Source organism: Panulirus ornatus, chromosome 62, assembly GCF_036320965.1.
Source record: "Panulirus ornatus isolate Po-2019 chromosome 62, ASM3632096v1, whole genome shotgun sequence".
Lineage (NCBI taxonomy): Eukaryota > Metazoa > Arthropoda > Malacostraca > Decapoda > Palinuridae > Panulirus > Panulirus ornatus.
In genome coordinates, this window is record NC_092285.1 from 10,550,898 (window position 1) to 10,572,022 (window position 21,125).

At 36.7% G+C, this 21,125-nt stretch overlaps 1 protein-coding gene across 2 annotated transcripts in view; it reads left to right on the forward strand.

Annotated features, from left to right (window-relative positions):
- The first annotated feature begins 277 nt into the window (after positions 1-277).
- LOC139745722 (2-acylglycerol O-acyltransferase 1-like) overlaps positions 278-21,125 on the forward strand; it is a 29,439-nt gene continuing 8,591 nt past the window's right edge. The window contains exons 1-8 of one of the 2 annotated variants that reach the window (XM_071656183.1): positions 278-515; positions 6,446-7,088; positions 7,905-8,102; positions 8,936-9,004; positions 12,187-12,367; positions 14,463-14,547; positions 16,117-16,291; positions 18,314-18,513. In XM_071656183.1, coding sequence (XP_071512284.1) covers positions 476-515; positions 6,446-7,088; positions 7,905-8,102; positions 8,936-9,004; positions 12,187-12,367; positions 14,463-14,547; positions 16,117-16,291; positions 18,314-18,513 — 1,591 coding nt within the window. In that variant the 5' untranslated portion in view covers positions 278-475. Of the gene's footprint in view, positions 516-6,445; positions 7,089-7,904; positions 8,103-8,935; positions 9,005-12,186; positions 12,368-14,462; positions 14,548-14,637; positions 14,723-16,116; positions 16,292-18,313; positions 18,514-21,125 lie in introns of both variants that reach the window. The other variant, XM_071656182.1, reaches the window with a different exon arrangement.

Sequence of the window (21,125 nt, forward strand, 5' to 3'; positions counted from 1 at the left end):
GACCGATGGAATTTTTAATGACTAATGTGTTCTAAATTACTGATAAAATTTCTCCTACGTCTGGCAGATGAGTGTAACTCTAAATGTCGTATATATGTATTTTTGTGCAACAGTACGTGACACAAAGTTTCTCAGTTGTCGTCTAATCAAAAGTATTATCATGATGGGATAATGAGATATTTTACCATTATTTAAAGGCTATAAGGAAGGGGAAAAAAATAAATGGTGTGTAATGGTAGAAAATGAGTATTGGCACCCTCCTGCTGAGCGGCAAAACCGAACCCATTTCACCGCGTCTATATCACACCAACATACACCACATCATCCTTAATGGCCGTATTATACGTCAAAATAACCAAATCCATTAAAATCCACGTATTGGAATTGAGGTAGAGGACCCAAGAACTGGGAGTAGATAGGTAGAAGGGAGGTGTTTACACCTCGTGGTCTACCCCAATGTAAACAACACTTGCAGATGACACCCGACCTGCATCGGCCTCGCGCCGCACTCTCAGGTATGGCCACCTTATATTACCCCATTTCTAATGTCATTATCGATATATAATGGTCCTTATATTATATAAGAGGAGGTCTATATCCCTGGGTGGAGTAGAGGGGCGTGGGATGCGTAAATTCGCGTAATGGCGACGAGGGGGTGTTGTGACAGGCGTAGAGGGGGTTGTGTATAATCCCCAAAGGTAAAGAAATAAATTATTTATCATGTGTCATAATTGTAGATTGTGCATGAATGTCATGGGGTTCGGTGGTGTGAGTATCCCAGGGTGATTAGGGTGGTGTCTTGGTATGAAGGTAAAGGCCTTCCCTTTCGACCAAGTTCATTATAGACTTAAGGTTGGTCTAAGGTCGGTTGTAAATAATTTATGTTTAATTACTTTTAAGGATAACTGAATATTTTTTTATGCCCTTGGTAGATGTATAGTAAGTATAATTAGAGTTTGCCTCTGTGTGTGTGCGACATGATCCTCCGTCATGGTCAGTCAGTGTGGCATTATATTAATATATAAACTTTTTATATGATATACAATTATTCTAAACTTCATTAGGTAGGATGTTTATAATTACCAGACCTTTTACAGGTACGGTAGTATGTTATTAACATATTTTTCAGTTTAATATGTTCTCATGAGCCTCAGACGGAAGTGAGCTTAGCGATATGTTTTATGTGAAGTTCGAGTTATAGCTCTTAAGTCCTTTTATAACCAGCCATGACACTTTGCTTTCCCATTATTAGGTAATTTTTCAAATAGGATATCTATTATAAGTGATATTTTTTGAAGTTCAAGGTTTTGTCCGGCACAATGTTTTTGCCTGGATGGCGAATAATGTTTCACGTTGTGAGTCTTTCGTGCAAAACAGATTCTTATGCTTGTTGCGAGGTATTTTGCCAATTGATGAATCAGGTTAGATTAGTTAGATCATATTGCGTCAATATTTTTTCTTAACCCACATCATGTTTGTCAGAGATTTATATAGTGCACCTATTAATGATAGATTGATTTCATGATTTTCACTTTTGTTAAAGTAGCTTAGGGTCAAAGGATGAGGAATGGGCAGACTTTCTCATTTGGGGATTAAGTAAAGTTCATTACTTTGTGTTACTCGACTTTCTCTTTTCACTTCATGATGACAACTTGTAAGAGCTCTCCAATTATCTCCGCTGGACATGGTAGTATTGAAAGTCATCTTTTTACTCTTTAGAAGTGATATCTACACATATCATATATCCATCTGTTGAAATTCTGTTTGGCAGGCCTTAGTAAGTATAGTAATGATATTCAGGTGTCATATGTCGTCACATCGTGGTGGGTAATCACTCATAACGATTAACTGATTTCATTAAGAATGTAGATGATCATTATAATTTCAGTATATATTTTGTATTCACATTTACATATACTTCATCACTGTCTCCCACGTTAGCAAGGTAGCACGAGGAAACAGACGAAAGAATGGCCCAACCTGCCCACATATACATGTATATACATAAATGCCCACACACACGCACATATACATACCTATACATTTCAACGTATAAATACATGTACATACACAGACATATACATATATACACGTGCATATTCATACAAGCTGCCTTCATCCATTCCGCCACCACCCTGCCACACATGAAATGGCACCCCCTTCCCCCTGCATGCGTGCAAGGTAGTGCTATATATATATATATATATATATATAGTAAGAATGTGGATAAACTTGTAACCACCTATTAAGTATAGCGAGTACATGTAAGTATGGATTGCTTATTTGACATCTTCCCACAGTTTTTTCTGCAGTTGGTAAGGTTATGTTTAGCTTTATGTAATTATTAATTATTTATGCCTTACAGAAGAGAATTTTACTCTTGTGTTGCCCTGTCTCTTAACCTTGTATACATGCACCTTGTCTTTACTACTTTGTTACACACACACACACACACACACACACACACCTTAGTCTGTACAGGGTATGCATTACTGTAAGCTAGATTGGTTGTAAATGAATGGATTGAAATTGGAAGACATTGATAAAGGTATCGTCTGATTCAAACTTTCATACACCTACATGCTTGGATGAATGTAGTACATTTCATGTGATTACCATGGTTTGGAAATGTTATTTTTATATTTGCTTTACTCAGTGAACATGCAAACATACCTCTGAAATTGTAAGGCATTGATAAATTTTGCTTTTTATAATCTTTTGCAAATGACAAGGTTTAATTTTACGTTATCAACGAATATCTGTTACAGTAGTTATTTAAAGTTTAGGTTGCTCGTACCTAAAAATGGGATCAGAAAGCAGCCTTCCAATAGTGTCGCTGATGTTTTGAATTGTTGTCATGTGCATTTTATTGTATTTGATTTATATCAAATATTTACATGTAAAACAGTTCACATATCATCATTGTTTTTCAAGTATGGAACATATTAGTCTTTTTTTAGCCTCTGATTTTAGTAGTTGCATCAATATTTTAAGTTGTGCAGTGTGTATCAGGTATATCTTTCCCACATTAATAGCAACAATTTTATAATTCCTTATGATTAGTAACAAGAAGCATAGATACATTGGATTTTATTTTAGGGAATATTTCATATTTATAAGATGCAAAACTTTAGCATCTAAATTTATTGATCATTTGAACCACTTGAGAAACATCACCAGGAGGTGCTAAGAGGGTTCTGATCATTACAGTTAACATTGTCCAGTTCCTTCATAATGATTCTCTGAGCCACGAGCATTGTTCTCTTCCAGTACAAATTCCATTAGCTGTTGCTTGCCTGGTAGTTTTTGTCTACATTAATAAGATACGAGATGATGTGATATGTTTTGATGTTGGAATTAGTTTAGTTTTGTGTAGTTCTATTTTCTGTGTCACAAACACATTATTGATTTGATATTTATATGAATATTGTGATGCGATTTAGTTTGTAAGACTATTTGATTGTAGCACTATCTCTTTTAACTAGTATTATGGGTTATATGTCTTTAAGCATAATTAGTGAGGCATTAAATGCTGAGAATCAGCATTGGAGTTCAATAGTTATGGAGAAATTATTGCCATGGCTAATCCCTTGGGTGAGTTCCTGGAAGGAACAAGCATCAGAGATGTAGATAAATAGTTTATTTGTTGCTTCTGGACATGGAAGAAATAGCATAAGGAAATTAGGTAATGTAAGAGAAGGGGAAAGATGAGCAATAGATGATGAACGGACATCATGAGTTAAGATGCATGGTATGAAAGACCATGACGAGAGAGTAATCAGGTAAGGGCAAAAGAATTCATGGGATAAATGAAATTGAGAAAATAATGACATACAAATGAGGATAGGTACTGAGGGAAGGGGGTGATAATGGGGTGGTAGTGAGGTGGGACTGTTATGAAAAGAAGTAACTGAAATACTCTCAGAGAAAATAAAGATAAGCAAAGATGAAGTGACGAGGTAACAATGAAAACACTTGGACTTTGTCTGTAGATTGGTGATAATAGGACCTCCACAATATTTTGATAAGAGAGATTAAACCAAGCTTGTGGTAATTACTGTACTTATATGAATATACAGGCAATCATTTTTTTTCTTTAATAATCTTTCAAAGAGAAATGTCAGGTAGATGTACTTATGGTCTGCATTTGAAGTACTTTATGAAGTATGTATTCATTGTCCATGGAAGATGTGGATTGATGAAAATATGCAGAAACCTTATTATACCATAGGACTTTCACCATCACATTTTTGAAGATATTTTCTCACTTTTTGATTATGGTTGGATTTCAGCCACCTTGCAATAGATTTTTCAGAGTTAATCGGAAACACTCCTCCAAATTCAACCTCTTAAGAAAAGTCATGGATTAAGTTATGAGGAAATTATTTATTACATAGGCCTAATGAAGTAGTTGGAGTTATTAAAGAAAAGATATTTTATTTATTTATTTATTCCTTGCGCTACCTCGCAAACGCGGGAGACAGCGACAAAGCAAAAAAAAAAAAAAAATTTTATCATTAAAGAAAATGTTTTGTATTTTTTGGTTTAATGGATCCATGTGTAAATTTGTAAACTTTTGTATGTAATGAATTAATTGTAGAGCTTCTTAAGAATTTTAGAGAAGTAATGTCACTGATCATTCACAGATCACCTAGCTTGCTGAAACGGCTTAAAGATACTAATGAATTTTTGTCAAGTAATACATGATATATGAATTACATGCATCGTGACACAACCACAAACTTGTTCCTTTCATTTAGGACTCGTTTATCATTGTGGTCAGCTGCAGCTCATTTGCTTACTAGCTAATCTTTATCAGATAGAAATGTTTCTCACTATTACTGAGTGAATTGAAACAGTTTATCAGCTGCTCTGGAAGCACATCACACATGAACAGGAAGGAAAATGGGCAGTACAGAACTTCAACCATATATATATATACACTAGGGCCTCATGCTGCAAGTTTCATGTTCCTGGACACCTTTCTCAAGTCATTTCCATCATAACTCAAACCAGTAGAACACATTTTAAGTAGGGTTATAATCATCACCAAGCATTTTACGGGTCTAACTTTTATGGATGGCCTGTGCTGTACCTATAGCAACTTACTCTTATCACTCTTATATAGTACCATATTGTCATGAAGTAGTTTGCTTTAGATGTTGCTGAACTGGGATGAACTGAATGAAGGGTTGCAGGGAGAGGCACTTAAGTTTATCTATTCACCCCAAAGTTATATTTCATCAGCTGTTGCCAAGTTACAGATAATGCAAAAGATATTGATAGACTTGAAAAAAAACCTGTCAAAAAATTCCTGAGGTAGTAGGGAAGGGAAATTTATTTCTTACTAATAAAGAAAATACTATATTAATGTTGACATCAAAAATATAAAGGTAAGAAGAAAGTTTTTTTGCGATTTGTTGCAAGTCAAAGCGTAGTGTAAATACAATGAACCCTGATTCAAAAGTTCCATACTCTGAAACATTACAACTCAGGGCCCTGGTGAACCACAATTAGATTTCATGTGTTCCAAAAGTGTGTGGTATGGTATCAGTCATGAGGTTTCTTTCATTTTTCAATAATACAGGCCTCATGTGACTTTTGATCATGAAAAGTTTTAATGCAAAGCATGCTATTTTTTTTTTCTGAAAGTTCCGTGCTTAATCGTACCTCACTAAGACAAGAAAGAAGAGCATGTGTAAATAGGTTTCCTGTATTGACTGGATTCATGAAATATGAGTTGAAGTATGGCAGTAAGGAAGGGTAGAATGTAGTAGGAGTACTGTGTGAAGCTTGCTTTTGCTTAACTTTGTTAGTCTAGTATGTTTAGTTCATGGTTTTGTGTTTAGTGCACCTGTACTTTTATAACACACTTCAGCTTTTTAAAAAATTCTCTCTCTTTCTTAAGCCTTTTTATGTTATCTGTAAGTTTGATATCATTTGTATACATGGATTTTATGTGTGTCTTCACAGTATTCGAAGTGCATCCTTAGAATATGTGCAGTGTATTGGATCTGTTCATATATTTTGTCTGTTCATATATTTTATTTGCTTAGGCAGTTGATTTGGAATAGATAGTGATTCGTCTTTTCCAAAAACTGTTCTTTAGTTTCTGTAATTTCAGAGTAAATGTCTGATGAGCTGAATTGACTAAATATAAGACAGAATTTCATGCAGCCATTTGAAATGCTGGATGATTGGTAGTAATTTATCTTAGAACTTCCTATCTTATCAGAAAGTTGGAGAGGTTATAAGTTATATCTCTGTAATCAGGAAATCATATGTAAGTGTATCTAGACAGTGTATAGTGCAGTGACTTTACTGCAGTCCACCAATAAAGTCATTCTGTTTATCTTTCTTACTACTGGTGTTGAAAACGCATAAATATAGGAACAGTAAACTGTCATTACGGAGTGTGATAACTTTAAGCATTTGGGTCTTGCAGAGACAGCCCAGTTACCAGCAGCAATGGAAGCAGAGACCAACAACAGCAGTGAGGCTTGTTTTCCGAAAACCAGTGTACCTCCTACTCCTCCGAATACTGCAGAGCTGGATCACAGGTCTGGGGTGGATGCACCCCTCGGTCGTCGCATAATTGAGGAAATTTCTCAAACCAATCAGAATTTTGCTTTACCAGGTACTCAGAAAGCTGAAAATGTTGTGCCACTCATCCAGGAAATGAATGATGTTACACCAAGCTTACAGGAAATTAGAAGTATATCTTTATTATTAAGTAATCACAAAATTGAGGACATTTCTGGAAGCTATCAGGAGTCAAAAATTTCATCGAAAAAAAATGTGAATGTTAGAGATGGTTCTATAAGCAGCAATGAAATTAAGGATTATGGGAAGAAAGAGGTAGATGATCTTGTGGAAAGCCACAAAGGGCAAAATGGAATGAAATTTGTAGAGAAGATTGTTGAGGAGGAAAAAACAAAGAAGGAGACATATGAAGAGGAGAGGGATGAAGACCTAAATGAAACAGATTTAAAGAGGGAAGAGGATAAGGAATTAAGAAAATACAATAAAAAGATTCCAGAAGAACGAGCAACTGTGCAGAAGGATGAAATTGAAGAGCATTTTGACAAGTAAGTGGAATCCATTCCATCTTGAAAATTACATGTGCTTATTACATTCTTGTTAATTTTTAAGTTGTCATATGAGTTCGTAAAAGTTTCTTTGTTATAACATATACTGCGTTTAGGGTGATGGTCAACAACATTGATCCAGTGAAATACATATTTGAAGGCAGATTTTGTTTATGCACAGTATGATTGTTGTATACCTTCCTAAGGGTATGAGGGACTTTGCTGGGTTGATTATTAGACTCAGAAACTTCATTGAAAGTCGCAGGAAAGTCAGATGTCAAATGAAAGCATTTTCCCACAGACTTCACCTGAAGATATGATATTATTTCGATGAACACAAATATTAAGTTTTTATAGATAAAGTCAAGAATAAGAGTTATAATTTTCAGAATTCAAGGAAAATAATTGTGCCCATGTGAACTAGAAAGAATGGCTTTGATATCTTAAGAAATCATTAGTGCAGTAATGAAAGCATTGCAGTTTAAAGCATTTTTTCCAGTTCTGTATCTTCTGAATGCTGCACTTCATGAAAAGTAGCAAATGTAGGTACTGTTATATCTATGATGTACATATTTTGTTTAACGAAGAACGTATCACATGCTTTTTCTCATACTTGTATGAATACCATAAAAGGCCTAGATCTGAATAGTTATTTCACAGAATAACCTGCCTTAAATGGCTGCATTATTAATTGCCCTCCTCAAGTAGTATCTGTTTTTTCTTGCATTAGAAATCGTAGAGGAATTCACATTTAGTAAAATACATATTTATGTCGAGCAGACTTATGTATGGAGCTCAGTAATATCTCTTCCACAGGTTACCATGGGTATTTGGAGCGCTAGGGCGGGTCCTTAACCTTGGTATTAGGTATGGTCCAAAGTTTGCTCCTATCAACATCCCATTAAGACGAAGGTTACAGACTTTTGCTGTGTTCTTCTGGATGTCGACATTCCTCTTCATGGGTCTTGGTTCCACCTTCTTCCTTTTATACCTCTTCTTCTTTACACAGTATTGGTGAGTGTTACAATTCATTATATATAGATGAAATAGAATCTGAAATCCAAGAAACAAATGGCTTGAAAGAAATAGAATATATTACTCCTTTGGTGTAGGTTGATAAGTGAATCCCAGGGGATGTGCAGGGGTGTACACTCATAAACACCCTTAAATGTACATGCTTGAATGTGTGGACATTCAGGTACATGCACACTTACATACATGAATACAGACACCAACACACAGATATTTCTATAATTCTGTGGATAATTTTGCAAGCCATGAATTTCATTGGTCCATGTTTGAGTTGGGGAAAGGGTAAATGGTTCAGACTCCCCTTTGAGAGGTCATTATCTGGGAGGGCAAAGATAGACTTGTTAGAATGTATAGTACTCTCAACGGTATTATGTGGATGCAAGGCATGGGTTCATGATGGGAATATGGAGAAGAGGGTGAATGTGTTGGAAGTGAAATGTTATGAAACCCATCATGTTCTTTACAATATTTTCAGGGGCCTTATAGTCTCTTAATTTGAACATGATCACAGTGCTACCATGCACCATGATTTCCTTTTACTACTGAATGCATTACGAGAAACATTAGACTAGCCCCTTTTCATGAGATGAAAATCACCTGTTTAGTATCATTCTGACTGCAGCACAAGTATCCTAATCCTCAAAAAACTGTGCGTAGATTATTGATTTCTTATCATAAATTTTGTCACAGGTCTGCATGAATGATGATGCTGAAATTTGTTTTGTTTACATAACCTTTTTCCTGGCAAGATTTTATGATGTTTAGTCTTATCTGGCAAAAAGCTTTCAATAACATATATTTTATTAACATGATAGGTGGGTGTCTCTCTGCTATCTGACTTGGTTCCTTGGAGACCGTTCTGTCTGCAACAGAGGTGGGAGAAGGTAAGTTTTGTTCCTTCACTCATTTATAATTATTTCCATATCACCAGTTCTTAGTAGCGTGAGCCTTATTCGATAGGGCTACCCAACCTTGATATTAGTAGTTTTAATTTCATTATGTGAACGTTTTTGTGTCTGCATTCAGAGGTTCATAGGTTATTGTGTGGTCTAAATGTTGTAAACAACAACAGCATGATCCTTCACAAACCCTCTCCTAATTATATTTATTACATGTTACACCCTTTTTTTTGTACAAGGGGGATATCTTCAAAGATAAGGCCTTACAAAGCAAATCTCTTGAAAGCAAAACTATTTTACTTAGTTTTTCAGGGATTTATCCTAGGGTCCCACTCCAGTATTCAGACTTCTGTCTTGAAAATAACAGCTTATGGAGACTTATAGCAAATATACATTTATTGTATTACAATACATTATATTGAAGAGTGTGGTGGCATTCACAGAGCATCAGATTGGTGAGGAACAATGTGGCTTTGGTAGTGGTAGAGGATGTGTGGGTCTGGTGTTTGCTATGAAGAATTTGTATGAGAATTACCAAGAAAAAGATTTGTATGTATTATGCATGGGTGTAGAGAAATTGTAAAGATGCTTTCCTGGAAGATGTTACATATATATGTTACTAGAAGCAGTGAAGAATTATTTTCAAAAGAGTAAGGCATGTGCACAAGAAGGAAGTGAGGAGGGTGTGTGTTTCCAGGTGTAGATGGGTTTGCAGCATTGGTGTTTAGTGTGGGAAGTGACTGTGGGGATCATTGAGAGAGGGTCAGATATGCATTCTGTTGGGGTTGGGGGACCTGGAAAGTGAATCATTTGCTGTTGATACAGCTCTGGTGGCAGACTCAAATGAGAAACTGCAGAAGCTGGTGTCTAAATTTTGAAGAGTGTGTGTGAAAGGAGAGAGGTAAGGTTTAATATGAATAAGTTGAAAGTTATTAAGTTTAGCTGTGGAGGGATGCAGGTTGTGTGGATTGAGTTTGAGTTGAGAGAATATGGCCGAATTGGTGTGTTTTTGATGCTAAAGAGGGTTTGCTGAAATAATTTGAACATAATGGAGAGGTTAAGTTGGGAGAGGATGATTAAAATGGTGTACGTATCAGAAGTGCATGGAACAAGCTGGGGGAACCAAGGGGGAGGTGAAAAGATGGAGTGAAGGATGCTTAAAATGTTCAAGGAGAAGAGGATGACTGGGAGGGTATATGAGTCAGAAGTGGAGGGGACAGGGTAAAGATGGGAACCACATTGTAGATGGGAGAATGGAGTGAAAAATAAATGGGATGACTGGGTCCTAAACATGCAGGATGGTGTACGATATGCATTGAATAGTGTGAACTGGAGCAATGCGGTTTATACATAATGTCGTTGGGCTGAACCAGGACATATGGAGTTGTCTGAGGACCCACAGAAATGTTGATGGGGCTTAATGGAGTATTGTGGTATATGCATGCTGTCATTGGGCTGAACCAGAGTAAATGGAGTTTTCAGGGGAACCACGGAAATGTTGATGGGTCCTCCTAGTACCAGTAGTGCTGTATGCATAGAGCTAGAATAACAGTGCAGCCACCTTACTAATGTAGAAGCACTGCCAGTTATCAATCACACAACCATAGAAACAGTTTTATTGATTAGTACCGTTATATCATTCATTTTTAGTAAACAGTGATGCTGTGGAATTACTACAATAACCAGTCAGAAAGACCCAGATATTCTGTTATATCATTTGCTCTTTAGGTATGCATTTGATTGTTATTGAAGATGATATGCTTAAGCTCAACTGAAGTGAGAATAAGGTGACCTAGGTTTGAGGAAAAACAATTCTGACATAGTAGTTCCTGTAAAGCATAGTTTGAAGAAGATTTGTGCCATTATTTTAAAATCCCTTTTCACATTCCTGGATACACTTGTTGTTACAGAGGATTTTTGATATTGAAAGAAGGGACTAATGATGTAAACTGGAGCAAGACTGACAGAAAACTATATTTTCCTTGGAAGAACAATGATTTTCTCTTCAAATTAAGGCAATGATGTCACAAAAAGAATGAACATAAGATTATTGTACAGTAAGATTAAAGTAGTTTCATTTGATAAAATGTATTGAAATAATGATGGTGCTCGCTGTTTTCTAATGCTACTGCATGTTCCAGAATAACATAATCAACAACAGAACATATAATTTTTTTAGTGACTAGAGTCGTGAGATTTACAAATGCAAGATGCACCTAGTGAAGGTTTAGAATGATTTCACTGAACATTTACTAGATGTTATTATGTCAGAAAACCTTGAGATCTTGAAGCAGTATCAACACACTTTTATGGTTAGATACCATTAGGGACGTTCCTGCTTACCTACTCTGGCATTTCACTTGGTTAGTTAGGCAACAATATTTGATGCTTGTTTAAGATAGTAGTGCCTGGATGTTATCTTTTAAGTTACTGTTGGTATGTCATTTTGTTGATTAGAGAAGTAGAATTGTGATTACAAGAACTTCTAGTGTACCCATTTAAGGGTGTGGAACTGTTATTGTGTATAATGATTATGTGGCATTAGTTTTCAGCTGTGTTTGTTTTAAGTTTTAGGAATAAGTAAACATGTTTTGTTTGTAGTGGGTCTTTTAAAGGGATCTGTGAGCTTGATTTTGAAGATGATTGTTGTACCTTACAGTGTCAATCTGATAAACAGTTTGCTATCTTATTTTGCTGCCTTCATCACTTGGCAGACACTCAAGAATTACTTTGCCTGCCTTCGTCATCATTCATTTAGTTCCATCTGGCCACCAGTCCATTGTTAGCAGTCATTCCTTAACCTACAGCTTAACCTTGTTCCTAACTTGGAAATTTTAGATTGTGTGCTTATTAATTTCATACCATTATTTCTCTTTATCTAAAGTACCAGTTTGGCGTAATTCCCAATTTTGCCTGAGTTATACCCTTTATAAAAAGTTTTAGCCAGCTCATATCTTCAAGAAAACTTCACTCTTGGCCATGGAACTTAATTTGTTTTTGATATTTTTTAGACAATATTTTTACCCATACATGTTTCTCTTCCAATGACTGTGCTGCTCTGCAGGTGGTTCAAATGTACCAGGAACACCCTTCTAGTTATCTTAAAACTTTTTATTTAACATTTATCATGATATTGATATATTCATAATGCTGTGTCGCTGTTTCAGGTTTGAGTGGCTGCGACGGTGGTGTCTTTGGAAGCACTACCGAGATTTCTTTCCAGTTCATTTAATCAAGACTGCTGACCTTGACCCTTCAAAGAATTACATCATGGGTTATCATCCTCATGGAATCCTTTCCGCCGGAGCATTTTGCCATTTCTCTACAGAAGGTTCAGACTTCAGTAAGGTGGGCTTAGTTATAGTCTTATGATGCTTTATGAAATCTTTTTGTTGAATGTGAATTTGTTTCATTAGTGTCCAGGTAATAGCTTAAAATATATTGCAAGATACAGTAGAAATTGAAGCAGCTGTTATTCAGGAAGTTGAAATCAATATTTTTTTCGTCTTGGCAAGAATATGTTATTCTTGGGGATAATAGTGAAAGTTTATGTATATATCCTGTTTCTTTTTAAGGCAGTATTAGGTGTTGGGATGGGGGCCAGGAATTCATCTGTGATTACTTTTCAAAATATGTAGCAGGTGTTATGAATGTTAGGGGAGAGGAGTACTCTCAGTATCCCTGAGGTGAACAAGACACCTCAGTCAACCATGCTTAAAGCATTTTTTATTTGCGTTGATTCATAAATGATTGATATTTAATGCTCCAAATGGTAAATCTTGAACCATCATCTGAAGTACAGTGAGTTCATTGAGATATGTACAAGTGCAAGCACTTAATTTTTTAAATAATTTTAAGATTTGTAGCTGTTTTTGGTCATATAATTTTTCATGACATATTGTTGTACAGTATATGATACACCAGGTAGTAGGTAGTAGTTGGTAGGCAGCCACCAATCAGGGACGTATATGACCATTACAAACTGCCTGGGTATCGTAAGGGTCAGCAACCACAGCACAGCAAGCCATCACTTGAGTGGTTGTCAAGTCCTCAGACCCAGGTAACTGGCTTCTTCTGTCTTACCTACAGTGGGACTGCTGGCATTGTCCACAAACAAGGCCTTTCCTTGTCACAAATAACATTTGACAACTTTTAACTCGCACTACTTATTCTTGGTAACTAGATTTTCCTGCTGTGAGCACTATATGCTAATCCTGCCTTTTAGCAAAATGGTAGGAGCAGCAGATAGAAGTAGTGGGTGGGGACATAAGACAGGAACATTAGGGAAGTAGTAGATAGAAACATTAGGTGGGAGCATTGAGTAGTAGTAGATTGGAACATTATCCAGAATCATTAGGTAGAAGTTGTCAGGAGAAACAATAGGTAGGAGCCCCTTAAAATGCTGTGCTAGAGATGCCCTTTGCCATTGGCCTGTTAATGGTGAGGAACAAAAGGCAAAGAATCAGCACTGGAGTTTACCAGTTATAGAGACACTTTTGTCATGCCACCCCTTCGAGGGAGTTCCCAAAGCAAATGGGCATCAGAGATATAGATTCAGAGAATAGTAAATCACAAAAGTTTGCTGTGATGTGTAATACTGCAAACAGACAAATGATAACGGTAATTTTAGATTAAATCTTTGAAAAAATGTTGCATATTATGTACAGTCATAGGTACTTTATTCACGGGGCTGTGCTTTGAGACATCCTGCACCAGAGCGTAAAATGTAAGCAAGTATGAATATGAATTGGAGCCCAGAAGTGAAATGGGGAAACATGATGAGGTTATAAGGCTTGTTTAAGTTGTGTCACTTTGTAGTGGGGAACATTTTACAAGAACTGACGTTTGTTGACTAGCTGTTTTAGTGAGCATGGTGCATTAGGGCAAAAATGTCTTTTAAGTCATACATGATAGGTTAGGCAGTAGTTTGGTTGAAAAGTACCCTGGCTGAAGTGTATTGATAAGGTTTTACATAGACTACCTTGACATAGAACTGGAAAATTGTAAGTTTCATACCGAATACATTGACCAACATAGATTTTAGAAAGTTCCTCATTAGTGAAATAAATTTATGATGAATTTTTGGAAATCAAAAGATAACCATGCTTTCTTGTATAAATTTTTTTTTACTAGAATTGATTCTTCCTAGAGAGTTTTTATGGGATTATCGAAACAAAGAAAGTGTGCTTATTCTAAAATCTAGTCTGAAGTATGAAAACATGTCAGACTTAGAAAAACATTTTTTGAACATTAAGTAAAAGTTTTCTGACTAGTATTATTGCTTTTACTGATTTGATATTTTAGAAAACTGCATATTGTTAATTTTAGGGTAAGGATCTTCATCGATCTGGAAGTACTTGGTTATAAGGTCCCTTGATTCTTCTCTATGACTTTTGAAGTGGCTTATTAATATGCTTCTCTGTTTATTGCATTGCTGCCTCAGAGGTTTCCAGGATTCACACCATATCTGCTTACAGTGGAGGCTCAATTCATTCTTCCTTTCTACAGAGAATTCTTCTTGTGCACTGGTTAGTACACTTGGATAACATTGTAGTGGAATGCAGTTATTCAGGATTTGCTTCATTAATTGATAGATTTGTGTGCATTTATTACAACAGACGTTCCCAGGCTTCACTCCATACCTGCTTGTTTTGGAAGGCCATTTCCTGCTTCCTTTCTACCGAGATTTCTTCATGGGGACTGGTTAGTATTTGTAAGCTTAGAAGTAGATTTTTGTGCGGATTGGATCTTACTATGTTTGTCCCTGACTGTTTAATTTATTTTTTTGTGTAGTGTGGACGGTAGTAGAATTATGAAGTAAGCTTTGGCAAATTTAATTGCTGGTAGAGAAAAGCTGTAGATGCCCTTACTGGTAATTATCACATCATGCAGGACTTAGGACTCGCAATAGATTTTTGCACATACATGATATGAAACTGCTTCCCTTTCATATGGAATTTTATTTCAGTAGACCTATATAAGAGAACCAGAGTAACAGTTTTTTTGGGGTCAGGATCATTCTTTAGTATATCTTTCAACATGAATGTAAATAACAAATTAAGTTTCTAGATGCAAGGCAGAATCAGCTTGTATTTACCAACAAGAATGCAAGCAACAAATTAGTACATGAAAAACTGAATCCTTCCATGTTTGTCGGCTCAAATACACATATTTACCAAGAGACACACAGGACTTTTGCAGCATGTACTTAGATAAGACTTGGTATACACCACCTTGTGTGTTAGTCAGACTTATGTTATATCCCTTAATTGCTTTGAATTGTCATGATTCCATATGAGGTGCCAGTGAGTAACATGTCGCCAGACGGCTGTGCTTACTTTTTATGGAAAACACTAGGCGTTTTGATTGAACATGATGTGACCTGTGACCCTTGTTGATAGAAAAGACATGTGAAAATCAGGTGTACGTATGGGAGCGAAGAAAGGATTAAAGAAGAGAATAGGACTATGCAGATGAAACATGGACTTGGAATGGGTCACAGGAGACAGGAATCCAGACTCTGTGAAAATGAGTTATTTATGAGCTTGTGTTGTGATTAGATGGAATGAAGATAAAAAGCCAGAGGTTATATAAATGAGAGATATGCCAAGGAATGCAAAAGGAATGAATCATGGAATGTTAGAGTGAGTGAAATGTAATTCTTTGAGATGGTTAGGGCATGTTGTAAGAATGCATGTTGAGGAGTTAGCAAGGAGAGTGTGATAGTACTATTAAAGGGAGTGGTGTTAGAGGAGGACCAGCTGTGATATGGGGAAGTAGAGTGCAAGAGAAATGGTGGAAGAATGCATAGAATGGTGTATACAAGGGAGGCATGTGAGGCCATGGATAAGTTGAGACTTTTGCCATGGCCACCCCTTTGGTGTGAGTTTCCTTAGAGAACGGGCATCAGAGGTATAGATAGAAGAGTTTTATTATTTTTCACTCAATATTGCAATGATTTCTTGTCTGGTTACTATTTGACATAAAACTAAAAACCATGGAATTCGTTCAGGATTGTAGGTGAATAGTTTCAATTTTAAACTACAGGGTACAAGATTTTTGATATCATGGCATTAATTTTTTTTGTCTCCATTTAGGTGCAGTTAGTGCTACACGAGAAAGTATGGACTACCTATTAGGGCGAGAAGGGGCAGGTCGTGCCCTCTGCTTGGTGGTAGGTGGGGCAAAGGAATCACTGGACTGTCACCCTAACACAGTTGTCTTGCACCTTAACAAACGTAAAGGTTTCTGCAAAATGGCTCTGAGGCATGGGTAGGCTTAATTTTTTTCTTTAACTACTTGATACTTATCAGTCTTCCTAATATCAACCTCTGCTTCTTCCCATGCATGACTTGTGCTTCATTCACCAAATTCTTACTCTTTACTATAGTTGGGTTGTGAAAAGATAAATAAAGCACAGAACAGTTTAGGGAAGTGTCAGAACACAGAAGTGTGCATAGAACACATTTTTTTTTTTTTTTTTTTTTTTTTTTTTTTTTTATACTTTGTCGCTGTCTCCCGCGTTTGCGAGGTAGCGCAAGGAAACAGACGAAAGAAATGGCCCAACCCCCCCCCCCATACACATGTACATACACACGTCCACACACGCAAATATACATACCTACACAGCTTTCCATGGTTTACCCCAGACGCTTCACATGCCTTGCTTCAATCCACTGACAGCACGTCAACCCCTGTATACCACATGACTCCAATTCACTCTATTTCTTGCCCTCCTTTCACCCTCCTGCATGTTCAGGCCCCGATCACACAAAATCTTTTTCACTCCATCTTTCCACCTCCAATTTGGTCTCCCTCTTCTCCTCGTTCCCTCCACCTCCGACACATATATCCTCTTGGTCAATCTCTCCTCACTCATTCTCTCCATGTGCCCAAACCATTTCAAAACACCCTCTTCTGCTCTCTCAACCACGCTCTTTTTATTTCCACACATCTCTCTTACCCTTACGTTACTTACTCGATCAAACCACCTCACACCACACATTGTCCTCAAACATCTCATTTCCAGCACATCCATCCTCCTGCGCACATCTCTATCCATAGCCCACGCCTCGCAACCATACAACATTGTTGGAACCACTATTCCCTCAAACATACCCATTTTTGCTTTCCGAGATAATGTTCTCGACTTCCACACATTTTTCAAGGCTCCCAAAATTTTCGCCCCCTCCCCCACCCTATGATCCACTTCCGCTTCCATGGTTCCATCCGCTGACAGATCCACTCCCAGATATCTAAAACACTTCACTTCCTCCAGTTTTTCTCCATTCAAACTCACCTCCCAATTGACTTGACCCTCACCCCTACTGTACCTAATAACCTTGCTCTTATTCACATTTACTCTCAACTTTCTTCTTCCACACACTTTACCAAACTCAGTCACCAGCTTCTGCAGTTTCTCACATGAATCAGCCACCAGCGCTGTATCATCAGCGAACAACAACTGACTCACTTCCCAAGCTCTCTCATCCCCAACAGACTTCATACTTGCCCCTCTTTCCAGGACTCTTGCATTTACCTCCCTTACAACCCCATCCATAGAACACATATCCCCAGTTTTCCATTTTGTTATCTATCATTTCTTGCAAGTTTACCTGATAGTAATGGAAAACATTTGGTTGTGTTGTTAACTTCACTGATTTTTTTTTACTGCAATAATTCTTTTCATTAAGGGTTCATAATCCAATAAAAGTTTGAGACTAGCTTTAGATACCTCTCATTTCCACCATTTTCAGAATTAGACTAAGTTAATAACAGAATTGATAAAGTTTCCCTGCTCTGAGTATATGACTGGTATTCATGTACATCCTTTGTTCAGTCACTTTGCTTTTTATTAAATAGTATTCTCAGTCACTTTATACAAGCTGCTATTTTGCATTTTCTGTCCAATATTTTGACTTGAAGAACTATACTGTATAATTATGATTATATTGCAGCCATTGACTGCTTTTTTTCGTCTTTGCCTACTCCTCCACTTATAATAAGATTTTGTGTCCATGCTGTCATATACATGCATTTTCCATATGAAAGAATTTTATGGTCTTTGGTACTTAAAGAATTAATGAAATACTTTGAAATGTAGAAATGAGCCCATGGGTCTTTATGCATGTGTATGAGGGGAAAGATATGAATGCCCATTTATTAATTTCCTTTTCAGTTCATTGATACATGCAATTCATATACTAATTAGTTTGTATTACATTTTGAATATTATTAAAGAATCAAAACTGAAATGAACTAGTCTATAAAGCTTATCTGCTTTTTTTATTTCAGTGCCTCACTTGTGCCGATGTTTTCCTTTGGGGAGAATGAGATTTATGATCAGGTTTCTAACCCAGAGGGATCATTTATACGTCGTTTCCAAAATGCCCTTCAAAAAATTATTGGCTTGGCTCCATGCATGTTCATTGGGCGAGGTATATTTCAGTACAGTTTTGGAATTGTTCCCTTCCGCAAGCCTATCTACACAGTTGGTAAGTTGTTTTTTGTATTTCTGATATTTGTGTATTTCTGAAATGTATGGTGTTTTGACAAAATACAGTAAGAATAGGAAATTTTAATTGATATTGTTGGTAGTCCAGATATTTATGGTGGTGATTTAGGTAGATGAAATCATAAGAATTTCTTACAAATCATTGAGGTTGATGGTCAATGTAGCAATTATGCTCATTCATTTTTATTATTTCTTTTCCACCTTAATGTGGTATTGATAGGAACAAAGTAGTGGAGCAAATAGGGAAAATCCTCATTTGGCTCGTTCATCTGGTCATTCTTTTGGAAAGCAATAGTGCAGAAGGATATCTCCTGCCATTGTAACTCATCTTTTACATTATGTAGGAGAAATGAGGGTAGTTTTCATTCTTCCCTATTTCAAGGATGATTATTTGTATGTTATCAATATTTTTTAACATTATTATTATTATTATTTTATTATACTTGATCGCCGTTTCTCGCATCAACCCATATTTGCACATATACTTAAATATACATATATATACATACATATATACACAGACGTATACTTTTATAAAAAAGTATAGATTCATACTTGCTTGCCTTCATCGATTTCTGGTGCCACCCCACCCCACAGAAAACAGCATTGCTACTCCCTGCTTCAGCAAGGTAGTGCCAGGAAAACGGAAAAAAAAGGCCACTTTCCCTATCTGCATCCAAGCCCCGCATGACATTTCTATGATTTACCCCAGACGTTTCACATGCCCTGGTTCAGTCCATTGACAACACATCGACCCTGGTTTACCACATTGTTCCAATTTACTATATTATTATTATTTTTTTTTTTTTTTTTTTTTTTTGCTTTGTCACTGTCTCCCGCGTTTGCGAGGTAGCGCAAGGAAACAGACGAAAGAAATGGCCCAACCCACCCCCATACACATGTATATACATACGTCCACACACGCAAATATACATACATATTATTATTATTAATATTATTATTATCATGACAGCTAGAGACTGAGTGTGAACGAATGGGGCCTTTGTTGTCTTTTCCTAGCGCTACCTCGCACACATGAGGGGGAGGGGGATGTTATTCCATGTGTGGCGAGGTGGCAATGGGAATAAATAAAGGCAGACAGTATGAATTATGTACATGTATATATATGTATGTCTGTGTGTGTATATATATGTGTACATTGAGATGTATAGGTATGTATATTTGCGTGTGTGGACGTGTATGTATATACATGTGTATGGGGGTTGGTTGGGCCATTCCTTTCGTCTGTTTCCTTGCGCTACCTTGCAAATGTATAGGTATGTATATTACCTTGAGATGTATAGGTATGTATATTTGCGTGTGTGGACGTGTATGTATATACATGTGTATGGGGGTTGGTTGGGCCATTCCTTTCGTCTGTTTCCTTGCACTACCTTGCAAACGTGGGAGACAGCGACAAAGTAAAATAATATGATAATGATAATACTTTATGAAAGTTTCAATTAATGTATAGGGAAAATGAAGAGTTTTTAAAAGCACTGATGAGAAATTCTTAGAACGAAAGTAAGGCATGTGTGTGAGATTGAGGATGATGCATGGTTCTCAGTGAAGGTGGGTCTGCATCAGGATCTATGATGTCATCTGGGTGAGGGCAGTGACTGCAAGGATCTTAGGATGAGGGGCAGGTCTGCAGCATACTGATGTTTGAGAGGGGGCTTGGATTGGGAGGTGAATTGGTTGCACTTTACTGATGACAAACTTCTGATGACAGAGAATGAAATTCGAGGTAACACTCTTAAAACCTGAATAGGGATGGTGGGAGAAGAGACAAGTATTAGTATGATAAGACTCAAGACTCAAAGACAGGAGAGTATTGTGTTGGACTTAAGGATAGGAAGAGATTACTTAAGAAAAAATGATAAAAGGAGAAGTTAGGGATGTGGAATAGTTATACAATGAAGAGTTGTTGAAAAATGAAGTTGAAGCTGCTGCTGAGTGGATTTGGAGTGTGTTTGTGCTAGAATGAAAAAGCCATCTGAGTTGAGTTGACAAAAGCAGTGATTGTTCTGTGTAAAATTGAAGGGAGTAAAGATTATGGGCTGAATTATTAAGTGGTTTGTTTTTTGTAGTTAGCATGGTATAGTATGTCATAGTTACAATTGAATAAAAAAGTTCTAAGTTTTTTAGAAAGACAAGATGGAGTTAGGATGTGAAGAGAGTGTGTAGATTGTATTTTTTGCACTTCAAAGGTGGTTGAGAAAGTTTTAGAGAATTGCATGTTGCAATTGTAGATTTAGAAAAGTTACAAGAGAAGTTGATTGGTAGTAGTTAGTAGGTACCACCCGCCGCAGTAGCAGGAGAGTTATCGATGGCTGCTTAATGAGCCAGCACTTCATTAGCTATCAAGTTGTACTCTCTTTTCTTTCAGCCTCACCCACATGTGGACTGTTGGCATTCTGTCCACAAATATATATTTTCACCTTGTCACATAAAACTCTTAACAGCACTTAACTCATACAGCTCATTCTTCATAACACAAAATTTTTCCTGCAGTGAGCAGTATGTACTTGCCCTGCCTTTTGGCAAACCTGTGGAAGTAGATAGCAGTAGTAGTATTAGGTCGGAACATTT